The 19,835-nt window shown below is 37.9% G+C and overlaps 1 protein-coding gene across 3 annotated transcripts in view; it reads left to right on the top strand.

The window, feature by feature from the left end:
• The window catches only part of LOC122826223 (FYVE, RhoGEF and PH domain-containing protein 6-like), a 32,360-nt gene that overhangs the window by 4,647 nt on the left and 7,878 nt on the right, over positions 1 to 19,835 (top strand). For 2 of the 3 annotated variants that reach the window (XM_044107813.1, XM_044107811.1), the window contains exons 3-12: positions 5,568 to 5,679; positions 7,420 to 7,487; positions 7,564 to 7,594; positions 10,173 to 10,324; positions 11,243 to 11,399; positions 12,496 to 12,583; positions 18,930 to 18,980; positions 19,065 to 19,123; positions 19,198 to 19,269; positions 19,369 to 19,437. In XM_044107813.1, coding sequence (XP_043963748.1) covers positions 5,568 to 5,679; positions 7,420 to 7,487; positions 7,564 to 7,594; positions 10,173 to 10,324; positions 11,243 to 11,399; positions 12,496 to 12,583; positions 18,930 to 18,980; positions 19,065 to 19,123; positions 19,198 to 19,269; positions 19,369 to 19,437 — 859 coding nt within the window. The remainder of the gene's footprint in view (positions 1 to 5,567; positions 5,680 to 7,419; positions 7,488 to 7,563; positions 7,595 to 10,172; positions 10,325 to 11,242; positions 11,400 to 12,495; positions 12,584 to 18,929; positions 18,981 to 19,064; positions 19,124 to 19,197; positions 19,270 to 19,368; positions 19,438 to 19,835) is intronic. The other variant, XM_044107812.1, reaches the window with a different exon arrangement.

The following is a 19,835-nucleotide window of genomic DNA, read 5'->3' as shown; positions in this document are numbered from 1 at the left end:
TAGATACGTATATTAATAAAACGCAACAAAACAGGAACATCTTAAGTTGCTGAATAGAAAAATAAAAGATGAACATAATAAAATATGTGAAACACTTACTTGATGACCAATGAGATGTTCATACAGAAGTACTGTCTGTAGTTTCTCGTGGAGGAATTTTAAACTTAGCTCCTTTAATTGAATTAACTCAAAACAGACGTCAACTGACGGGCATCATGTTTGTTTAACATCATGTTACAATTTTTCAGCCTTATCTCCTCCGCCTCGCCTTTGTAGCATATCAGTAATTTTTGAATTAGAAGTTGACGCTGCTACGTCATGCAGCTCAGCTGAATGAACGCTGTTAATGTGATAAATTAAGGAGCTTGTCGAGTATTTCAAAACAACTTAAGGAGCTTGTTGAGTGTTATTTTTTTAAAAACAGAACCACATAAAGTGCATATTGCATTCCACTACGTACTCTGAACCGTTTCCCTTTCTGGTATCGCCGCCATTTTTGATTCTCCGTCAACGGCTCTGTGTACACCTTTGTTTAAGGATTACAAGCGGCGCCCTCTGCTGGACGGCAGCCAAACTACAACACTAATAACGGACGTTATGAGTAAATCAATTGGAACTCATTTTTATTTAATAAACTAACAATTGACCGTTAGTCGATCAATTGTTTGGACCCATAATCTGAACAATTCCAGCTCTTTCAGTGGGAGAAGGCGACAGGTTCACTGGCTGTGATCAAAGCGGTTTGTATTTACTAGAAGACAAATATGTCGGCGTCTGAGTCTGAGTCAGTGGCTTTGAGTTTGAATAGAGCGTTGATGTGCTCTGAGTGGGCCTGTTTTCCTGTGGGTTATTTTCAGTGGCCGGAGCAGGAAATGTTTGCGAATCGCAGAAATCGCCACACAGCTCTCTAAATCAGGGAAAATGTACCTCCAGCAACCACCAGCCTCCTCCGCCACCTCGTTCTGGCTGCCCTTGCACCACGTTTAACCTCGTTTTAACCTCAACACTCAGTTTTTTCCTGTACTGAACAGTATGGTTGGCTGGTTTGTTCTCATGCTGAAAAAAGAGCTAAGGAAGGTTAAATTTCACATTAAATAATTTTTTATGGCATACTAAGCGTTTTGTTTTTTTTCTGCAAATCTTCACCCCAGAACAAAAACTTCCCGTTTAAAAAAAACCCCACAACATTATTTAGCAATATCTGTTTTAATCAATTAATTGAACTTCCGGTTTTTAAAGATTGAAGTTTTGGAAAATCTGGATATTTTTTTCCATCAATGTTTACAGTAATATCAGTACGCCCAAGGCCGCCGTCTTGTTTCACAGGTTTGTCTTACAGCTTCTATTTATTTGGGCATGAATGGTCAGGCTAAGATCTTCTCTTTTTAACAAAAATAAAATCATAAAGTTATGAGAATAAAGTTGTAGTAATAAGAGATTAAAGTGAAATTACAATAAAGTTTAAATCATATGAGAATAAAGTCATAATATTACCAGAAAAAAAATCATAATATTAGGCAAATGAAGTCTTAATTTTATGAAAACTCCTGCAAGAACAATAAAAGAAATCAAAACAATTTTTTTTTCTCCTAATTTTAAATCTGGTAAAACTATATTCTGCTAATATTATGATTACTATATTCTTGTAATTAAACAAAAATTCTCATATCATGGTCCTAATTCTCCATCATACAGCTCAAAAGGGATGGTTGAAATAAAAGACAGTTTTTGAAAATAATTTCTGTCATTTGTAATTTCTTTTTAATAAATGAAAACAAGAATAAAAACTATTAAAATTGAAAATTGGATGTAGTATGAGAAAAATCAAATATTTTACTTTCAAGCAATATTGTGCAGCCCTAATCCAGACTATTATTTATACTAAACAAGCTCAAGAGCATCTATAAAAAAAAAAAACGTCTGAAGACTTCACTTTCTTGAAATAATTAATTGGTTGTTTTTGGCTTAAAAAGCTTATGAGCTCGTCGTGGGAGTAGAAATAAAAGTCCAATATCACTTTTATCCTGACAAAACCATCTTTAAAGCTTAGTGTTTCAAGATAATAAAACCTTTTCATGATAAATCAAGATTTAGCTTTAAAGATAATTAAACTGCTATCTTTAGATAAGAGGGGAAACTATTTTCCATTTGTCTCAACAAAGCGAGTTCGATCCCTAAAGAAACTTTTATCTGGAAAACAACAGACTACAGATCTCATTTTTTGGAGACAATGTGATAAACGCAGATTATGTGGAGACGATGTAAATAACTTTGTTGGGATGTTTGCTGTCAGATGTCATTCTCTGGTTTATTATCTAACATAACACCTCTAGTTAAAGTGTCCAGACTTAATTCCTGACCTTTGTTTATCTAACATCTGCAACATCTTCTTCTGTATAACTGATGCAGCCAGGATGGCTCCATTGTACACGGGTTTAAAATCAGCCTTGGAAACGTCTAAGATGTGCTCTGCTTCTCAATTCAGTCTGGAATGCAGATTTTGGTGTTTGTTAAAGTGGAGACAGAAGCAGCGAGCGAATCCGTGGTGTTTCCCAGGCATCCGAGCCTGTTGAGTTTATGTAAGTAGCCTCGGGCTGTAAACAAGTGGCACTCTGTGCCTGATCCACAATGTTGGAGAAACCGAATGGAGAGAGGGAACACGAAGGGTAAAGAAGCTGGAAGGAAAAGGGAAAAATTTGGGCTTTTAGGTAAGAGAAAAACAAAGATCCTGAGAAGAAATGCAAGAAAATTAGTTTTTTTGCCTCTAACAACCAAGCTATACTTCAACTGAATTAAATTCCTCCTGTTGTGAACTTTCCGGTTAGCATCAGGCGGCTTTATTCTGCAGGCGAGCCAGAGGGAAACATCAGAGGCACAGACTCATGTTGCTGCTTGTTCTGAGCTGGCAGAGACGGCCTGTTGAGTGTTGCTCAGTCGCCCGCGGCAAGATAAGAAGCAGGTTCTAGAAGTACAGCTTTAAACGTCTCAGTTGGCAGAAAATAAAGGATTCGTGCCAACAATAATCTGTTAAAATCTTTCAATCATGTTGATAAATGTTCTATTCTAAGCCTTTTGGTAAAAATTATTATTATTATTTTCTTCCCTCCAGGGGGTCTTTTTGTGGCCTCTAGTGTCCCTTATATCAGTGGTCCCCAACCACCGGGCCGCAGACCGGTACCAGTCCGTGGACCAATTGGTACCGGGCTGTGCAAGAAATAATTAAATATTTCTGTTCTATGTATTGAGTCTGGAGGAGCTTTTATTTTGAAAATCCTAAACCGGATGCTGTTGGTTACGTCTTGAGCGCCAACATGCAGCAGAATGAGTAATAAACAACGGCATCGGTCTCCATCCTCATAACGCGCAACCCCTCCCCCTGTCTGCAGAAAGTTTACGAAGGGTTGACCGGTCCGCTGTACTAAAAAGGTTGGGGACCACTGCCTTGTATGACAGTAGGCTGACAGGAAAGGGGGAAAGACATGCGGCAAGTGTCGGCCGGGTCTGGGAATCGAACCCGCGACGGCTGCGTTGAAGACTCAAGGAAGGCCTCCAAATGTGGATTGCGCTATCCCCTACGCCACCGCAGCACTCCCCTCCTTTTGGTAAAATTTTGCCTGGAAATTTTACCAATTTCTTTGGCTGAATTTGTTGGCGGGTTTTCATCAGTGTTTGGGTCCTGGCTTTTCTATTTCAAACCCAGCTTTAAAGAATGATGCAGCCACCTCCGTGCTTTAGAGTTGGAACTAAGATACAGCTAAAGATTAATCAATTATTCTGTCAATAAATCAGTTTAAAAATTGGTACATTTAGAGAAAACATGAAACGATGCTAAATAAAAAAATATTCAATTCATTTAAAAAAAGAAACTAAACATTTTATTTGTAAATAATATACAAAAACAGCATTGCATTTGTGAACATTTTGTTGCAAAGGATGCATCTCCAGCTAAAAAATATCAGCAATTTCTTCTTGACTTAACATCAAAGCAGTGATGGCTAATTTGTTGATCATTTTATGGATTAATTCATTAATAATTGGATAGTAAAAGTTGATTAATATGTGACTTTTTTTCTTTAAAGAAATTTGAACAAAATTAAGCAAAAAATATGACGTGAGGAATTTTGGGTAGAACATAATTAAAGACAAAGTTGTTTTTGTCTTAAATGCAAAATGTTTATATTTTTCACAATGTTGGCTTAATTACTGCTCTGAGTATGGAGAAAATTACCTTTTTTGAATATGTATACTCCAGTTCATTAATTAATTACTAAATCAGTTAAAGATTATTTCAATAATTAATTCATCATGATTAATCCGGTTAATCATTTCAGCCCTATTTGGAACAATTACATTTGGTTAGAAAGCAGTGTTTGAGTCTTCATGTGGCAGAAAACGTCAATATATTCAGTAAGTGCAAGCTTAACTTTCATGGGAGTTGTGCGAGGAAAAACAATGTCAACAAAGACCAGTTTAGAGTGATGGTAACTTTGAGGTACGGCGATGGAAGTATCATGATTGGGGATTCTTTGTTCTATCTGGATCTGGCCAATTCACCATTATAAAACCCATCATGAAATCTGAGATTATCTGTAAAAACTATTAGAGGTGAAGCAGAGCTGGACCTGCAACATGACAATGACTCAAAACATGGTGGGAATCCCACCAGGACCGCCTGAGAAAGATGCTGGTTTAGAGAAACAAGACTGAGACACTCTGAAGTGAGCTGAAGCAGTTTGTACTTGTTAGAAATCCCACATAAGGGCATTTAACTGATAACAAGCTGAACTGTTATCAGTTACATTCCTATGTGGGATCCAGGTTTTTCAGAAAATGTTTAGAGATGTGCCGATACGTTTTTGAAAAGAATTCTACATGGGATATTGGTGCCTGATTTATTCGGTCTAATTCTTTGCTTTGTGCTCTAAATGTTATTTTTCATTACTTATCTTACATTATATTTAGAATTTCTAATTACGCTTTCTAAATCATTTGAAAGGTTTGTTGGAGTTTATTTTTACATGTTTGACCAAGGAAGTCAACCTATTATTTTAGTCAGTTTCTTTATTGTTTATTTTACAGTCGCTGTTGTATTGTGTTTACATGTTTGAACAGGACTATTGTGTTTAAGTTTGATGCAGATGTATCAAATACATTTGTGTCTGTTTAAAAAAAGAAGTGTTTTAAGTTAATCCAGCAAATATTGGTATCTGTATTGATATCAGAAGTGAAAAAAGTGGGTCAGTGCATCCCTGGGAATGATTAGGTGTTCTTTTAAGTCTTTTTCTAGTTGTAAGGATTTATTTTTGGAGTTCAGTAGTTAGTTTTATGACCTGTGAATCCTACAGTGAAGTAAATATTTTCCTTGTAAACTAAAGTCAGACTACTTACTATTTCCCAGTGTCGGAGCAAGGTGACTCAGGTTGGAATTTTGAACTTAGCACAAGCTTTCGTTAAATCTTTAATTATCCAGGACGTATTTTTCCAAGCACTCACCCACTCTGCTGCACAGACATACTGTACATATCTAAAACATTATTTTCATTCACTGACATCCTCTTCCCAAACAGCGACTGGCTGAAGGACGATGTCCACTCTGAGGAGGACGAGATGCACAGTTCAGACGAAGAGGACAATAGCTCCACCTCCAGCAAGGAGCACCTGGATGAGGCAGACAGACAGGTACGCTCATATCATCCTGTCTGGAATTTACTTGGTTGCTGAGCAATTTAATGACTCACCTCAGACAGAAAGTAATTAAGTAGGAAATTAAAACCAAAACATTTGCTAATATGGCTTGATTTACGACATGCAGAGCGGCTGAGGCCACTTACACAACCCAGAAAAACATGGAGTCACTAATCTTGGAGGAGGTTCAGTCAATTGTTTTGTTTGTACCAACAACTTGTAGCATTGACTAACGGCAATTATCTATTTTTTAAGATAAAATAGGAGGAAACATGAGGAAATAACACCTGGAATTGACATTTCTTTTTCACATTTTGGCCACAAAATTTAATGTGTATTAATGCATTTTGGGGGAATTGCCAGATGCAAAGACAAACTTTTTTCAAGGGAAAATCCAGACACACCTCTCAGGTGGAAATCTGCTGACAGGACAAACTTTAATTAGCTCTTAACAAATCTGTATGAAAAGTCTTAAGAAATCCTGTGGAATAATGAGGAAAACAGTGAAATTTGAAAACTACAGGAGTGAGATACTTAATATTTAGATTTTGATCCAATAGCAAGCAAATACAGGGCTTTTTATTCAAGTTTGATGATCAAGCTTCTGATTTTTACGTTTTTGTAGTCTTTCTTTTGAATTTTAACTTATTTTTGATAAAACATAGAACAGAATTTGGACAAAGTTTATAGGCCTTTATAAAATAGTTAAATAACCTATTATCCAGGAAAATGATTAATCATTCGCAACATCATATCTTTTTCGCAAATCTTCCCTCTGTAGTTCCATCTTTCTGACCAATCACTGCAACTCAGCCGAATTTTGACCAATCAGCTTTCCCCCCACATAATTTCACTTCCTGAACCTTCAAGATAAAATTTTATCTTTTTCTTTTTTGCAAAAACCATTTTGAGATGTTTTGTAGGATCTTCTTATGCTACGTAAACATTTACGTAGTATATGTTTACAACATTTTGAAAGTAACTTTAGCTTGCAATAACCAAAAGAAAAGATTTCAATATTCTGGGGGGGGAATGATCAATGCTGCAAACAAAAACAATAGAAAAGCAGAACAAATTATGAAAGAGAGCATATCAAAATAAAATATTTTTGGAGGTAGCGTTGAGTTGAATTAGAATCTGAAACTAAAGTATCGATCCGATACTGATATTATCAATATTTCCACCTCTACTGAACCAACTTTCTTCCTCATTAGCTCTAGTTCAACATTTCTAGGTCACAGTGAACATCTCTAATCAGCACTGGAGACTTAACACTCAGCGCACGCATGCTGCCAAGCATGTTTGCTCCCTGTGACGGCCTTTTAGAAGTCGATGAGTATGTGTTGAAAGGGGGATGGTGAGCAAACACAGAAGGCGCTCCAGGTTCAGGAATAGCTCCCTCTCTGCGTGAAACAGTTTTTTATTCCCTTCCTTTATGCGTCCTAAATGACCCTCTGCATGATGCTGTCAACACCTGTCTGAAGCCCCTCAATGCTCGACAAATACAGCCTCTGATAGGCAGCAGGCAGGCAGAGGCCAAGGCCGGTGTCCAAATCGAGTGACGCAGCGACCGCCCCGTTACCATCCAGCAGCAGAAAGAAAGAAAGAGAGAGAGGAGGCCGTTGTTTTTTGGTTTTTAGAGATCATCATGGTGATCTGCAGTGAGTCTGTGAGTAAACGCTGCGTGGTTTAGACCTTTTCTGACCGATCTTCTTACTATTTGTCGCTTTTCAGCAGGAGGATGAGATGAAGAGGAAGAAGGTGGTGCACATTGCCCAAGAAATCATGAGCTCAGAGAAAGTGTGAGTGTTTCGTTGATGCAGGACTTGCAGCTTGTGTCTGAAAGTGTGCTAAATCATTTATTTCCCCTTTTTTCAGGTTTGTGGACGTCCTAAAGCTTCTACACATAGTAAGTCTTGCTTTTATTCATTTGCTTGAGCAGCCAGAGGACAAACAGCGGCGTCTGTGATTACTGTTTGAGTGGCGATCAGATATTAATCTTCTGATGATTATCAAGTGATATTTTCTGTGTATTTATTTACTTTTTATGGGGCAGGTTTTATACAGGTGAATACCAAACCACAATGAGGAAGGAGCTGCTTTGAACTTTTCTTTGACTGGAAACTAAATAAAGGGAGTGTTTTCATTTGAATGAAAGAAAACCAATAAAGTGACGATTAACAGCCCATCAGATGGGTGGATGTTGGTGTTTGCATTAGCATCTATTGTTAGCTTAGCGTATGAATGATGAATTGAAGAAAAACATTTGGAGTTTTGTTTGTTTTCATCAAGTTCAATCATTTAGAGCTGCTTCACTTCAAGACAGATTTGCATTGATTTGTTGTGATTATCTTTAAGGTAAGACTGTTTTTCTGGAGCACAGAAAAAGATGCCATTAATGTTAGACAGGGTTTCTCCCAGTGTATTATAAGTCTGGCGGGCCACAAGGCTTTACTTGTGTCCCCACTAGGTTTAGCATTGCTTATATTTTTAATTTTTTTTAGATGTTTGCTTTTTTATATACTTTATAGTTGGTGTTCAGATATTAATCTTCCAATAACACATGATTATCAAGTGATATTTTCAAATTTCCTGTCAACTTTAAACATTTTCTAACTCAAAAACACGACGGGCCACTGACTGCCCCAGCTCCTAACCACCAGGCTTAACAGTTTTTCTTGGGGAAAACTTGTTAGATTTTATTTGGTAGCCCTTTGAGCTTTTGAGGAAACTCAATTCTTTCTTGAGGTTTTGTTTGTTTGTTTTTCCAGTTAGTAATTGGTACAAGCTTGTTTTAAATTAGAAGACTACCAAGTTTAAACAGAGAAATTATTGTTATTTAGATCTACGTGCTGCTTTCCATGACTCTAATTACCTTATTCTCATTGAACAAATATAGTTATTAGTAAAAGATAAAAGTTTAGAAAATTTTCCCCTCTAAATAACTCTGCGGTCAATCCTTAGTAATAATTCATTGTCTTCATTGATTTATGGCGTACCTCAGGAATGAGTTGTTGGCCTCCTTCTGTTTTTCTTTACATTTGGGCTGCACGAAACTATTTCCATGATGATATCAGTTTCTACAAATGCTTTCCTCTCACAGACTCTACAATCAGTCTTTGACATTTAGCATTTTGGGTACCATCATTTGTGTCAAGCAGACTCTGTCCAGCAGGGCTAATACTACATTAGAATGGAAAATGCAATTTAACAAAACTTAGAATATATTAGTTAATGATTATTATTCTCCAAGCTGTGCTTTGATACTAATATTGCACACACTTCTGTTTGATTGGCACTATAGTCAATATTTTGTTTAGCCTTAATTTACATTTTTCTTCTTGATTAGCTCATTGGTAATAGTAGTGAATAATACATTTCTTTGCAGATGACTCTTATCTATACATGTCAATAAAGCCTACTGTTCCTAGCAACCTTGCTTTGTTAAATAATGCTGTTTTATCTCAGTGAGAATGAACTGAATGCAGGATTTTTCATTTACTGACTTTTCATCCAATGTTTAGATTCATGCTGCACCTTTAGTTTATTTATAGGGATCCTAGGATGTACTGCTGGCCACGCCCCCAAACTCAGCATTTACACTCGTGCGTGTAGATGCGCAATCATACAAATGTACATCTTTGAAAAGGACAAGTGGAGGCTCCTGCACAACCAACAAAAATGCAGCAAGCAGTTTCTGGATGGGGAAAAAATCAGCTAACTAACCATGCTGTAACTTTGCTTGGGTTGCTAGGTAACGGATTGGGCTATTTTTGGTGTTTGGAAGTTTTTCCAAACACCAAAAATATTAACTTATTGCCAAAAAACAACTGGGTGTTTTCTTTTTAAGCACTTTAGCTGTGTTTAGAAACAAATGGAAGTACAAAAACGTGCAGAATCTAAATTTTGCATAACAGAGCCCCTTTAATGTATGCAATTCTGCTTGAGAATCACCCAAACACAAGATTTATATCAGCTGAGTGATGGAACTGGTGATAGATCTCCTAGCAGCCTGTAATATGGCTGGAGAGTCCACCTGTCTGGTAGCTTTAGTAAATCCGCAGCACGATTAGTAGAAAACTCTCCAGGGGGAAGGACCAGCAGTGTCCAAGAAAAGAGGTCAGATCACATTCTTCTGGTTCTGCAGCAGCTGCTTCCTCCGGCTACAAGCTGTGACCTCCACACATGCATACCTATCATAATTCTCTGTACTACGTGCTTGTGTTTCCGAATCTGCTAGACCCTGTTTTGATTTGGGTTTGTTTACTTTGTGAGCTGGCAGGCTCAGTAGAGCGGACGTTGGGTCCATGCTCGGGTTCTCTTCCCTTCCTTCCAGGTGCATGTGTGCGTCGGTTCGCCGGTCAAACTCAAAACGCTGACTTGACTGTGTCATAAAATGTAGGGGGGGGGCATTATGTTCCTGTTCAGCTGCAGCACAAGTCCTGGGTGTGTTAATGTCTCTGATTTGAACCGGTTTGTCTCTTCAGGACTTTCGGGATGCTGTTGCTAAGGCAACGCGTCAGAACGGGAAGCCAGTGGTGGACGAACGGATCCTGAGTCAGATTCTGTACTACCTGCCGCAGCTGTACCAGCTAAACAAAGACCTGCTGCGAGAGCTGGAGGACAGGGTGGCACACTGGTGCGCTCCCACTCTTAACACTCAAATTACACTGAGATTTAGCAATAAATCCACGTTAATAGACAAAAAATTGGATTTTAGTGAGTGAGCAGCTCTCAAAAAACATTTTTGACCCTTTATAAGATTATTTTTGCATTCATTTGAAGTCACTTTTCACCACTAACCAAACTCTTTAGTATTCACCACTGTTGGGTAGTAACTAGTTACATTTACTTGAGTAACATTTTAATTACAACTAAATTAGAGTAGTCTTATAACTACATTCATTTAATCAAAATGATTAAATTAATGTAGTTAAGTTACATTTACTTAATTACGTTTAAAGAAAAATCCCCCGTACTTTTAGTATTTTCGCAATGCTTTACTTTTACTTTAGTAAGAGTGGAGAGAGTTCTGAATTCTCTACCTACACCACAAACAAACACACACCTGCTATTTTTGTTAGTTTTAAACATTTTATATGGAAATAAATTGATTTGGAAAGATATTTTTCTTTCCTTATTTTGTAATTATGTTATTTATATAAATTATTTCAAATTATGTCTTTAAATTGCCAAAATTTATTCAAAACTTTATATTTTGGTCTATATGATGATGATGTAATTTCTAAATATTAAATTACTTGTGTTTTGATTATTTACTCAATGCTTGAGTAGACATTTTACTAAATTTTTTTACTTACTTGAATAATTTTTTGGATTGCTACATTATACTTTTACTTGAGTACAATTTTTGTGTACTCTACACACCTCTGATATGCACAAAATGCTTTTTACATCACTGTTTACCTTTTTTCTGTATATTTTAGTTTAATATGTGTTAGATACGTGCAGAATCTGTTCTATTTTTGGAAAGTGAATCTAGTTTTCACCCTTCAGGGCGTTTGATTCATTACAGCCTATTTGCGTTTCTTAACAGGAGCGACCACCAGAGATTATCGGACATTTTTGTCCAGAAAGGTCCCTATCTGAAGATGTATTCCACCTACATCCGCCAGTTTGACAACAATGTAGCCCTGCTGGATGAGCAGTGCAGGAAGAACCCTGCATTAGCAGCTGTCGTCAGGGAATTTGAGGTAGATTTGGGGTCTTATTTCATCTTTTTTCTCTTTGCATTGCCCTACAGCTAAAGGATTTTACCTTTAGCTGTAGGGTTAGGGTTAAGGTTATATATCGATTAGAAAATGGTTAATCAGTATGATAATAATTCAAAACAGAAACCAGAAAGTCAAATCAAATCACAGAAATGGTTAACGAGAAAAACCCCGCTTTCCTCCATTCCCAGAGTCGCACATCTTCATTGCATTGTGACTTTAGGCGCTTGAAGCTACCGCTAACTAGCTGCTAACACACCTTTGCTAACTAGCTAGCTAGCTCGGTAGCTTTTATTCATCTATCGTGTCAATGCAAATTTATCGCCACTTTGCTGGTCGAAGTTTGTACATTTATGTAGAAATAAACTAGATATTATTAAGAAAAGACAAATGGCCTGCTTCTTATTCTTTTGTTTTTTATTGGTGGTTGACAAGAAACGTTTAGTAAGCATTACTGCCACCTACTGGTACGGAGCTTGGCTCAAAATGTCTTTTTTTTTATACACGTATTGATTATTATATTTTTTAGTCAACTTTTACTAAAAGTATGGAATAATTTACTTGGTGAATTTCCCTGTAATATATTAAATAAATTAAAAGGTTCTTGATTTTGTTTTTTACTATACTATACTATACTATACTATAATTCCATGTAGTACTGTTTCAAATTCTCCACAATATTGATGCTATTGATGTTTTCCTGCAATATTCTTCCCCCTTTATGCTGGAAACTTGTAAAATGTCATAGAAGATGGATTTTCCTTTTTTTTTTTTTAAATGTTTTTTATTTTACAAAGTAAGCAGCAGGGAGATTAAAAATTGCTCCAAAGCTAAGTTGGTTAACATTTTTTATCTATATTATTGAGGTCATGCTGCAGCAATAAAAGACAATTCCCTTTAAGGCTTAGTTAACAGTTAGAGGTCCTGCCTCTGGCTTCCAGTGCAAATATAATTAATAGTGATGTACTGTTGCTACATCACAGCAACACAAGTTTAAATAATTTGTAAAGGTTTGTTGTGTTTGTGTTTGGCTGCAGCCTTGAATTTCTCTGCATTTTTTGGGGGGGGGTTGTCTCAGATGAGTCCGCGATGCGCCAGCCTGGCTCTGAAACACTATCTTCTGAAACCAGTGCAGAGGATCCCTCAGTACCAGCTGCTGCTCACAGGTACAGGCTCCTCTTCCTCCTCCTCGTCTTCCTCTGAACACTGTAGGTCACCAGTTTATTAGATCATGGCAACGCTTTATTGGCAGCACGAGAATGAAGCTTGCAGTGAAACCAGCATTTATGGTCCTGGCTGCAGTAGTGGATATTTCTGTAGCATGTCGCCACCTTGTGGACTTTTGCGAATTTTTATGGTATAGAAAAGTTTACCCATCTCAAAATCAACTGTATTTATTTATTTGTCTAAAAGACTTAAAAAAGAGGATACATTTATTTAAATAAACAAACTTGTCTAAAAAGTTCATATGATAAAAATAAATGAATAATAGGACAAGTTAGACTAAATACATATTTATTCATTCTGCAGCACTTTGAGATTTACATGTAAAGTGCTCTATAAAACCATTTATATAAAACATTAAGCTGTAATATATATATATATATATATATATATATATATATATATATATAACAGACAGAACAAAAATTAAGTGATTAAGTCCATATTTAGGTAGATTTATTGATTTCTTTCACTTAAAGAAAAGAATTTTATAACATAAATTATGACTGAATAAAAAAATGACTCTTTAGTAAAAAATAAAAAGAAGAACAAAGTGAGAACAGTAAGTGAACTAGAAAATTCCTGAAGAAATTTAACTGGGGCCTGCCAAAGTGTGCCCGTCGGTTTGGACCCAGCGTTCTGATGCTAAGAATTTGCATCAATGCTAAAGAAAGCTGCAATGTAATCAATAGAATCACAAGAATGTTAAGTAAGCTGGACATGCAACATTCAGTATGATAAAGTAAGTGTATTAGCTAAAATGAGCAAATATGCTAATGTAAGCATAAATACTTTCAGTAGCATGTGGGGTATCATTAGAATGTTTACTGTCATTTACTTACTCCATAAAGTATACTAAACATGGCTAATAAGTCTGAAAAATAGAAAATAGCTTATTTAAGCTAAAAGGTTATCGTTAATGAACTGCCTTGCTGTGCAAGGCAGTTCCCTAACCTCGGATAAACAGATAATGCAGAATGATATCATTGCACCGCCTCTGGCGGTGCACTGTCCAGAGGGGCATTTTGAGGCTTTTGTTTTGAAATTTGCAGTAAGCTTCATATTAAATGCCCACACTAATCCAATGTGTAAGAGTGCTTTGGATAAACCAATCACATAAAGCCAAAAAGAGCAATTACATGATGTAAAAATTCCCAAGGCTTTTATTTTGAAATTTTTGTTAAGCTTCATTTGAAAGGGTCAAAGTCATCCCATGTGTAACAGTCATTGGATTAAATCAGTCATATAACGCTCAAAAAAGCAATTACCTGATGTAAAATTTTCAAGGGCTTTTATTTTGAAATTTTCAGTAAGCTTCATTTCAAAGGGCCAAACTCATCCCATGTGTAACAGTGACAGGGTTAAATTAGTTATATACAGCCCATAGCAGCAAGTTGTTGTAAAGGCCAGCTCAGTCCTCCTCTGTTTTAACTGAACTAGTAGTTCAACTACAGTGATGCGATTTGTAGTCCTTAGCAGCTCTCCTGCTCTGGGTTCCGCCATGGTAAATAATCCTCCCTGCCAGCTGTGAGTGAGACATCCAGGGGGAGACAATTCTCTGTTTGAGCCAGCCAGTTTGACTAAAAAAGCATTGCAAAAAACTGTTTCCTGCTCGGGAACCGTAATACATATTCGAAAACCGCTTGAAGCATATGAGAGGGCTATTTGTCGCTCACATAGTCCCGCCATTCATATCTCTACCTCACTCACAGTATTAACAGCGATGAGATAAAAAAGTGTGTGCCAAGGTCTGAAATTTTTCAGAAATACATGGAAGTGAATCAGTGAGATCTGTCTGCTACCCTGGCGCATGACTTTGCTCTGAAGCACCTGGAGAGAAAACTGTAAGCGCTTAGATAATTTTTGAAAACATTTGACCGGAGCAGGCACGCCAGATCAATGTCATGACCAAGTTTGATACCAATCATGCAATATTTGTGAGCGTGAGGGCGAAGTTAAAAAATGATTTGGGGTCAAAATGTCACTCTGACTCTCACTCTAGCGGAGCTGCCTTCACACTCTGATTTTTCCAAAATCAAAAACTTTGGGTCGCTTAGAAAGAAGTTGTGGACAAACCATAATACATATTGACGTGTTGTCTTCACTTTAAAAGAGATCACGGACGATCTACAAAATGAAGTTTGAATGCTTTCTACATAAGGTTATGATTTACACAGAAAATCCTCAAAAATAGGGTATTTTCAGGATTTACTGGTTGCCTCGCCCCTTGACGCATTTGAGACTTGCACCTGGTGAGCTCAAGTTAGTGATTTTGGGGTCGTTGCTTTTTACGCCGCCATGGAAACTCCAAATCCCACCATAAGTAATAGCACACCTCCCGGGATCGAGCCGCACGCTTTGATACCACTTTTGTGGGTGGGCTCAGGCGGCACGAGCCGCATTAACGGTGACGGAAGAATAAGTAAAGAACTAGAAAATTCCTGAAGAAATTTAACTGGGGCCTGCCAAAGTGTGCCCGTCGGTTTGGACCCAGCGTTCTGATGCTAACAATTTGCATCAATGCTAAAGAAAGCTGCAATGTAATCAATAGCATGTGGAGAATCACAAGAATGTTAAGTAAGCTGGACATGCAACATTCAGTATGATAAAGCAAGTGTATTAGCTAAATGAGCAAATATGCTAATATAAGCATAAATACTTTCAGTAGCATGTGGGTATCATTAGAATGTTTACTGTCATTTACTTACTCCATTAAGTATACTAAACATGGCTAATAAGTCTGAAAATAGAAAATAGCTTATTTAAGCTAAAAGGTTATCGTTAATGAACTGCTTGCTGCGCAAGGCAGTTCCCTAACCTCGGATAAACAGATAATGCAGAATGATATCACTGCACGCCTCCATGTGCACTGTCCAGAGGGGCATTTTGAGGCTTTTATTTTGAAATTTGCAGTAAGCTTCATATTAAATGCCCACACTAATCCAATGTGTAAGAGTGCTTTGGATAAACCAGTCACATAAAGCCAAAAAGAGCAATTACATGATGTAAAAATTCCCAAGGCTTTTATTTTGAAATTTTGTTAAGCTTCATTTGAAAGGGTCAAAGTCATCCCATGTGTAACAGTCATTGGATTAAATCAGTCATATAACGCTCAAAAAAGCAATGACCTGATGTAAAAATTTTCAAGGGCTTTTATTTTGAAATTTTCAGTAAGCTTCATTTCAAAGGGCTAGACTCATCCCATGTGTAACAGTGACAGGGTTAAATTAGTTATATACAGCCCATAGCAGCAAGTTTTTCTAAAGGCCAGCTCAGTCCTCCTCTGTTTTAACTGAACTAGTAGTTCAACTACAGTGATGCGATTTGTAGTCCTCAGCAGCTCTCCCTGCTCTGGGTTCCGTTGCCATGGTAAATAATCCTCTGCCAGCTGTGAGTGAGACATCCAGGGGGAGACAATTCTCTGTTTGAGCCAGCCAGTTTGACTAAAAAAAGCATTTCAAAAAACTGTTTCCTGCTCGGGAACCGTAATACATATTCGAAACCGCTTTGAAGCATATGAGAGGGCTATTTGTCGTCTCACATAGTCCCGCCATTCATATCTCTACCTCACTCACAGTATTAACAGCGATGAGATAAAAAAAAGTGTGTGCCAAGGTCTGAAATTTATCAGAAATACATGGAAGTGAATCAGTGAGATCTGTCTGCTACCCTGGCGCATGACTTTGCTCTGAAGCACCTGGAGAGAAAACTGTAAGCGCTTAGATAATTTTTGAAAACATTTGACCGGAGCAGGCACGCGTATCAATGTCATGACCAAGTTTGATACCAATCATGCAATATTTGTGAGCGTGAGGGCGAGTTAAAAAATGATTTGGGGTCGAAATTTCACTCTGACTCTCACTCTAGCGGAGCGGCCTTCACACTCTGATTTTTCCAAAAATCAAAAACTTTGGGTCGCTTAGAAAGAAGTTGTGGACAAACCATAATACATATAGACGTTCTGTCTTCACTTTAAAAGAGATCACGGACGATCTACAAAATGAAGTTTGAATGGCGTCTCTACATAAGGTTATGACGACACAGAAAATCCTCAAAATAGGGTATTTTCAGGATTTACTGGTTGCCTCGCCCCTGACATTTGAGACTTGCACCTGGTGAGCTCGTTAGTGATTTTGGGGTCGTTTTTTGCTTTTTACGCCGCCATGGTAACTCCAAATCCCACCAAAAGTAATAGCTCCCTTCCGGAACGAGCCGACGCTTTTGATACCACTTTTGTGGGTGGGCTCGAGCGCGTACGAGCCGCATTAACGGTAACGGAAGAATAATAAATAATACGATTAAAGAAACATTCTATTGGGTGTAGAACAATAGGTGCCTGCCATGTATGCATGGATAGTGACTGACTTGCTTCGCAAGTCAGTCACTGCTCTCCTTATGCATTGCTATGGGCAGGCCCCAACTAGAAAATTCCTGAAGAAATTTAACTGGGGCCTGCCAAAGTGTGCCCGTCGGATTGGATCCAGCATTCTGATGCTAACAATTAGCATCAATGCTAAAGAAAGCTGCAATGTAATCAATAGCATGTGGAGAATCACAAGAATGTTAAGTAAGCTGGACATGCAACATTCAGTATGATAAAGCAAGTGTATTAGCTAAAATGAGCAAATATGCTAATGTAAGCATAAATACTTTCAGTAGCATGTGGGGTATCATTAGAATGTTTACTGTCATTTACTTACTCCATTAAGTATACTAAACATGGCTAATAAGTCTGAAAAATAGAAAATAGCTTATTTAAGCTAAAAGGCTAATGCTAATGAACTGCCTTGCAGTTCCCTAACCTCGGATAAACAGATAATGCAGAATGATATCATTGCACCGCCTCTGGCGGTGCACTGTCCAGAGGGGCATATTGAGGCTTTTATTTTGAAATTTGCAGTAAGCTTCATATTAAATGCCCACACTAATCCAATGTGTAAGAGTGCTTTGGATAAACCAGTCACATAAAGCCAAAAGAGCAATTACATGATGTAAAATTGCCAAGGCTTTTATTTTGAAATTTTTGTTAAGCTTCATTTGAAAGGGTCAAAGTCATCCCATGTGTAACAGTCATTGGATTAAATCAGTCATATAGTTTTAACTGAACTACTAGTTAGAACTACAGTGATGCGTATTTGTAGTCCTAAGCAGCCCTCCCTGCTCTGGGTTCCGTTGCCATGGTAAATAATCCTCTCTGCCAGCTGTGAGTGAGAAATCCAGGGGGAGACAATTCTCTGTTTGAGCCAGCCAGTTTGACCAAAAAAAGCATTGCAGACATCTCTTTCCCGTTCGGGAACCGTAATACATATTCGAAAACAGTTTGAAGCATATGAGAGGGCTATTTGTCGTCTCACATAGTCCCGCCATTCATATCTCTACCTCACTCACAGTATTAACAGCGATGAGATAAAAAAGTGTGTGCCAAGGTCTGAAATTTTTCAGAAATACATGGAAGTGAATCAGTGAGATCTGTCTGCTACCCTGGCGCATGACTTTGCTCTGAAGCACCTGGAGAGAAAACTGTAAGCTTAGATAATTTTTGAAAACATTTGACCGGAGCAGGCACGCGATCAATGTCATGACCAAGTTTGATACCAATCATGCAATATTTGTGAGCGTGAGGGCGAAGTTAAAAATGATTTGGGGTCAAAATGTCACTCTGACTCTCACTCTAGCGGAGCGGCCTTCACACTCTGATTTTTCCAAAATCAAAAACTTTGGGTCGCTTAGAAAGAAGTTGTGGACAAACCATAATACATATTGACGTTGTCTTCACTTTAAAAGAGATCACGGACGATTCTACAAAATGAAGTTTGAATGGCTTTCTACATAAGGTTATGATTTACACAGAAAATCCTCAAAATAGGGTATTTTCAGGATTTACTGGTTGCCTTCCCCTTGACGCACTAGAGTAGCACCTGGTGAGCTCGTTAGTGATTTTGGGGTCGTTTTTTGCTTTTTACGTCGCCATGGTAACTCCAAATCCCACCAAAAGTAATAGCTCCAATGCCGGGTTCGAGCCGGACGTTTTGATACCACTTTTGTGGGTGGGCTCGCAGCGGTACGAGCCGCATTAACGGAGACGGACGAAAAATAAATAATAAAGAGGCATTCTATTGGGTGAATAGGTGTTGCCATGTATATGATGAGGTAGTGACTGACTTGCTTCGCAAGTCAGTCACTGCTCTCCTTATGCATTGCTATGGGCAGGCCCCAATAACTGAACTTTAACCTCAGAGATTTGCTGTAAAATAATCTGTATTTAAAGCTGTTTGTACTCTTTTGCAGATTATCTGAAGAACCTCCCTGAAGACTCGGAGGACTATAAAGACACACAAAGTAAGATGAAACTCTATGTTCACCTCTAGCATTGAGACTGAAAACACGCCTTTCACTGTTGTTTTATATTTCCTCTCCATGCAGCTGCACTCAGCGTGGTGAAGGAAGTAGCCAATCATGCGAATGACATCATGAAACAAGGGGTGAGACTTTTATTCCCACTAAACGCCGTCTGTTTTGCAGCGTCACGCCTCGCCTCTTCTCCTCTGTGCTGCAGGATAATTTTCAGAAGCTGATGCAGATTCAGTACAGCCTCAACGGCCAGCATGAGATCGTCCAGCCAGGCAGGGTACGTCCAGAACCCGAAAAGTCCTGAACAACCTGTCACAGGTTCAGGCTGAAGCCCAGCAACACAGCAGTGTGTTTTGAACATGTCCTCCGTTTCCAGGTGTTCCTGAAGGAGGGGACGCTCATGAAGCTGTCCAGGAAAGTCATGCAGCCGAGAATGTTTTTTCTGGTGAGCGACGAGCATTCTGTAATCTGATTGGTTAAGCTGCTCATCGACTTCAGTGGAGAAACATCAAGTCATTCAATAAGTTTGACTCTGGATTTTTGCATGAAGTTTTTGAAAGTTAAATCTAATTTGATAATTCGGAAAGCGCTACTTACAGTTGCAGCCAGATATTTTCATTCACCTCAAAAAAGACATACACATTTTTTTTCTCACTGTCTGGAGTTCAATCAGATGAAATTTATCGTGTTTTAGATTAATTAGAATTACTAAAGTTAATTTAATCTGTTAAACGTAGTGAGAACGTTTTTAAGACATTCTTTTGTGACTTTTTTGTATATTTTTTCAGGAAGGTCATTTACTTTAACACAATTCATTCGATTGTTTCAATTTATTGAATATGT

Source organism: Gambusia affinis, linkage group LG23, assembly GCF_019740435.1.
Source record: "Gambusia affinis linkage group LG23, SWU_Gaff_1.0, whole genome shotgun sequence".
NCBI lineage: Eukaryota > Metazoa > Chordata > Actinopteri > Cyprinodontiformes > Poeciliidae > Gambusia > Gambusia affinis.
This window is presented reverse-complemented; position numbering and strand designations above follow the sequence as displayed.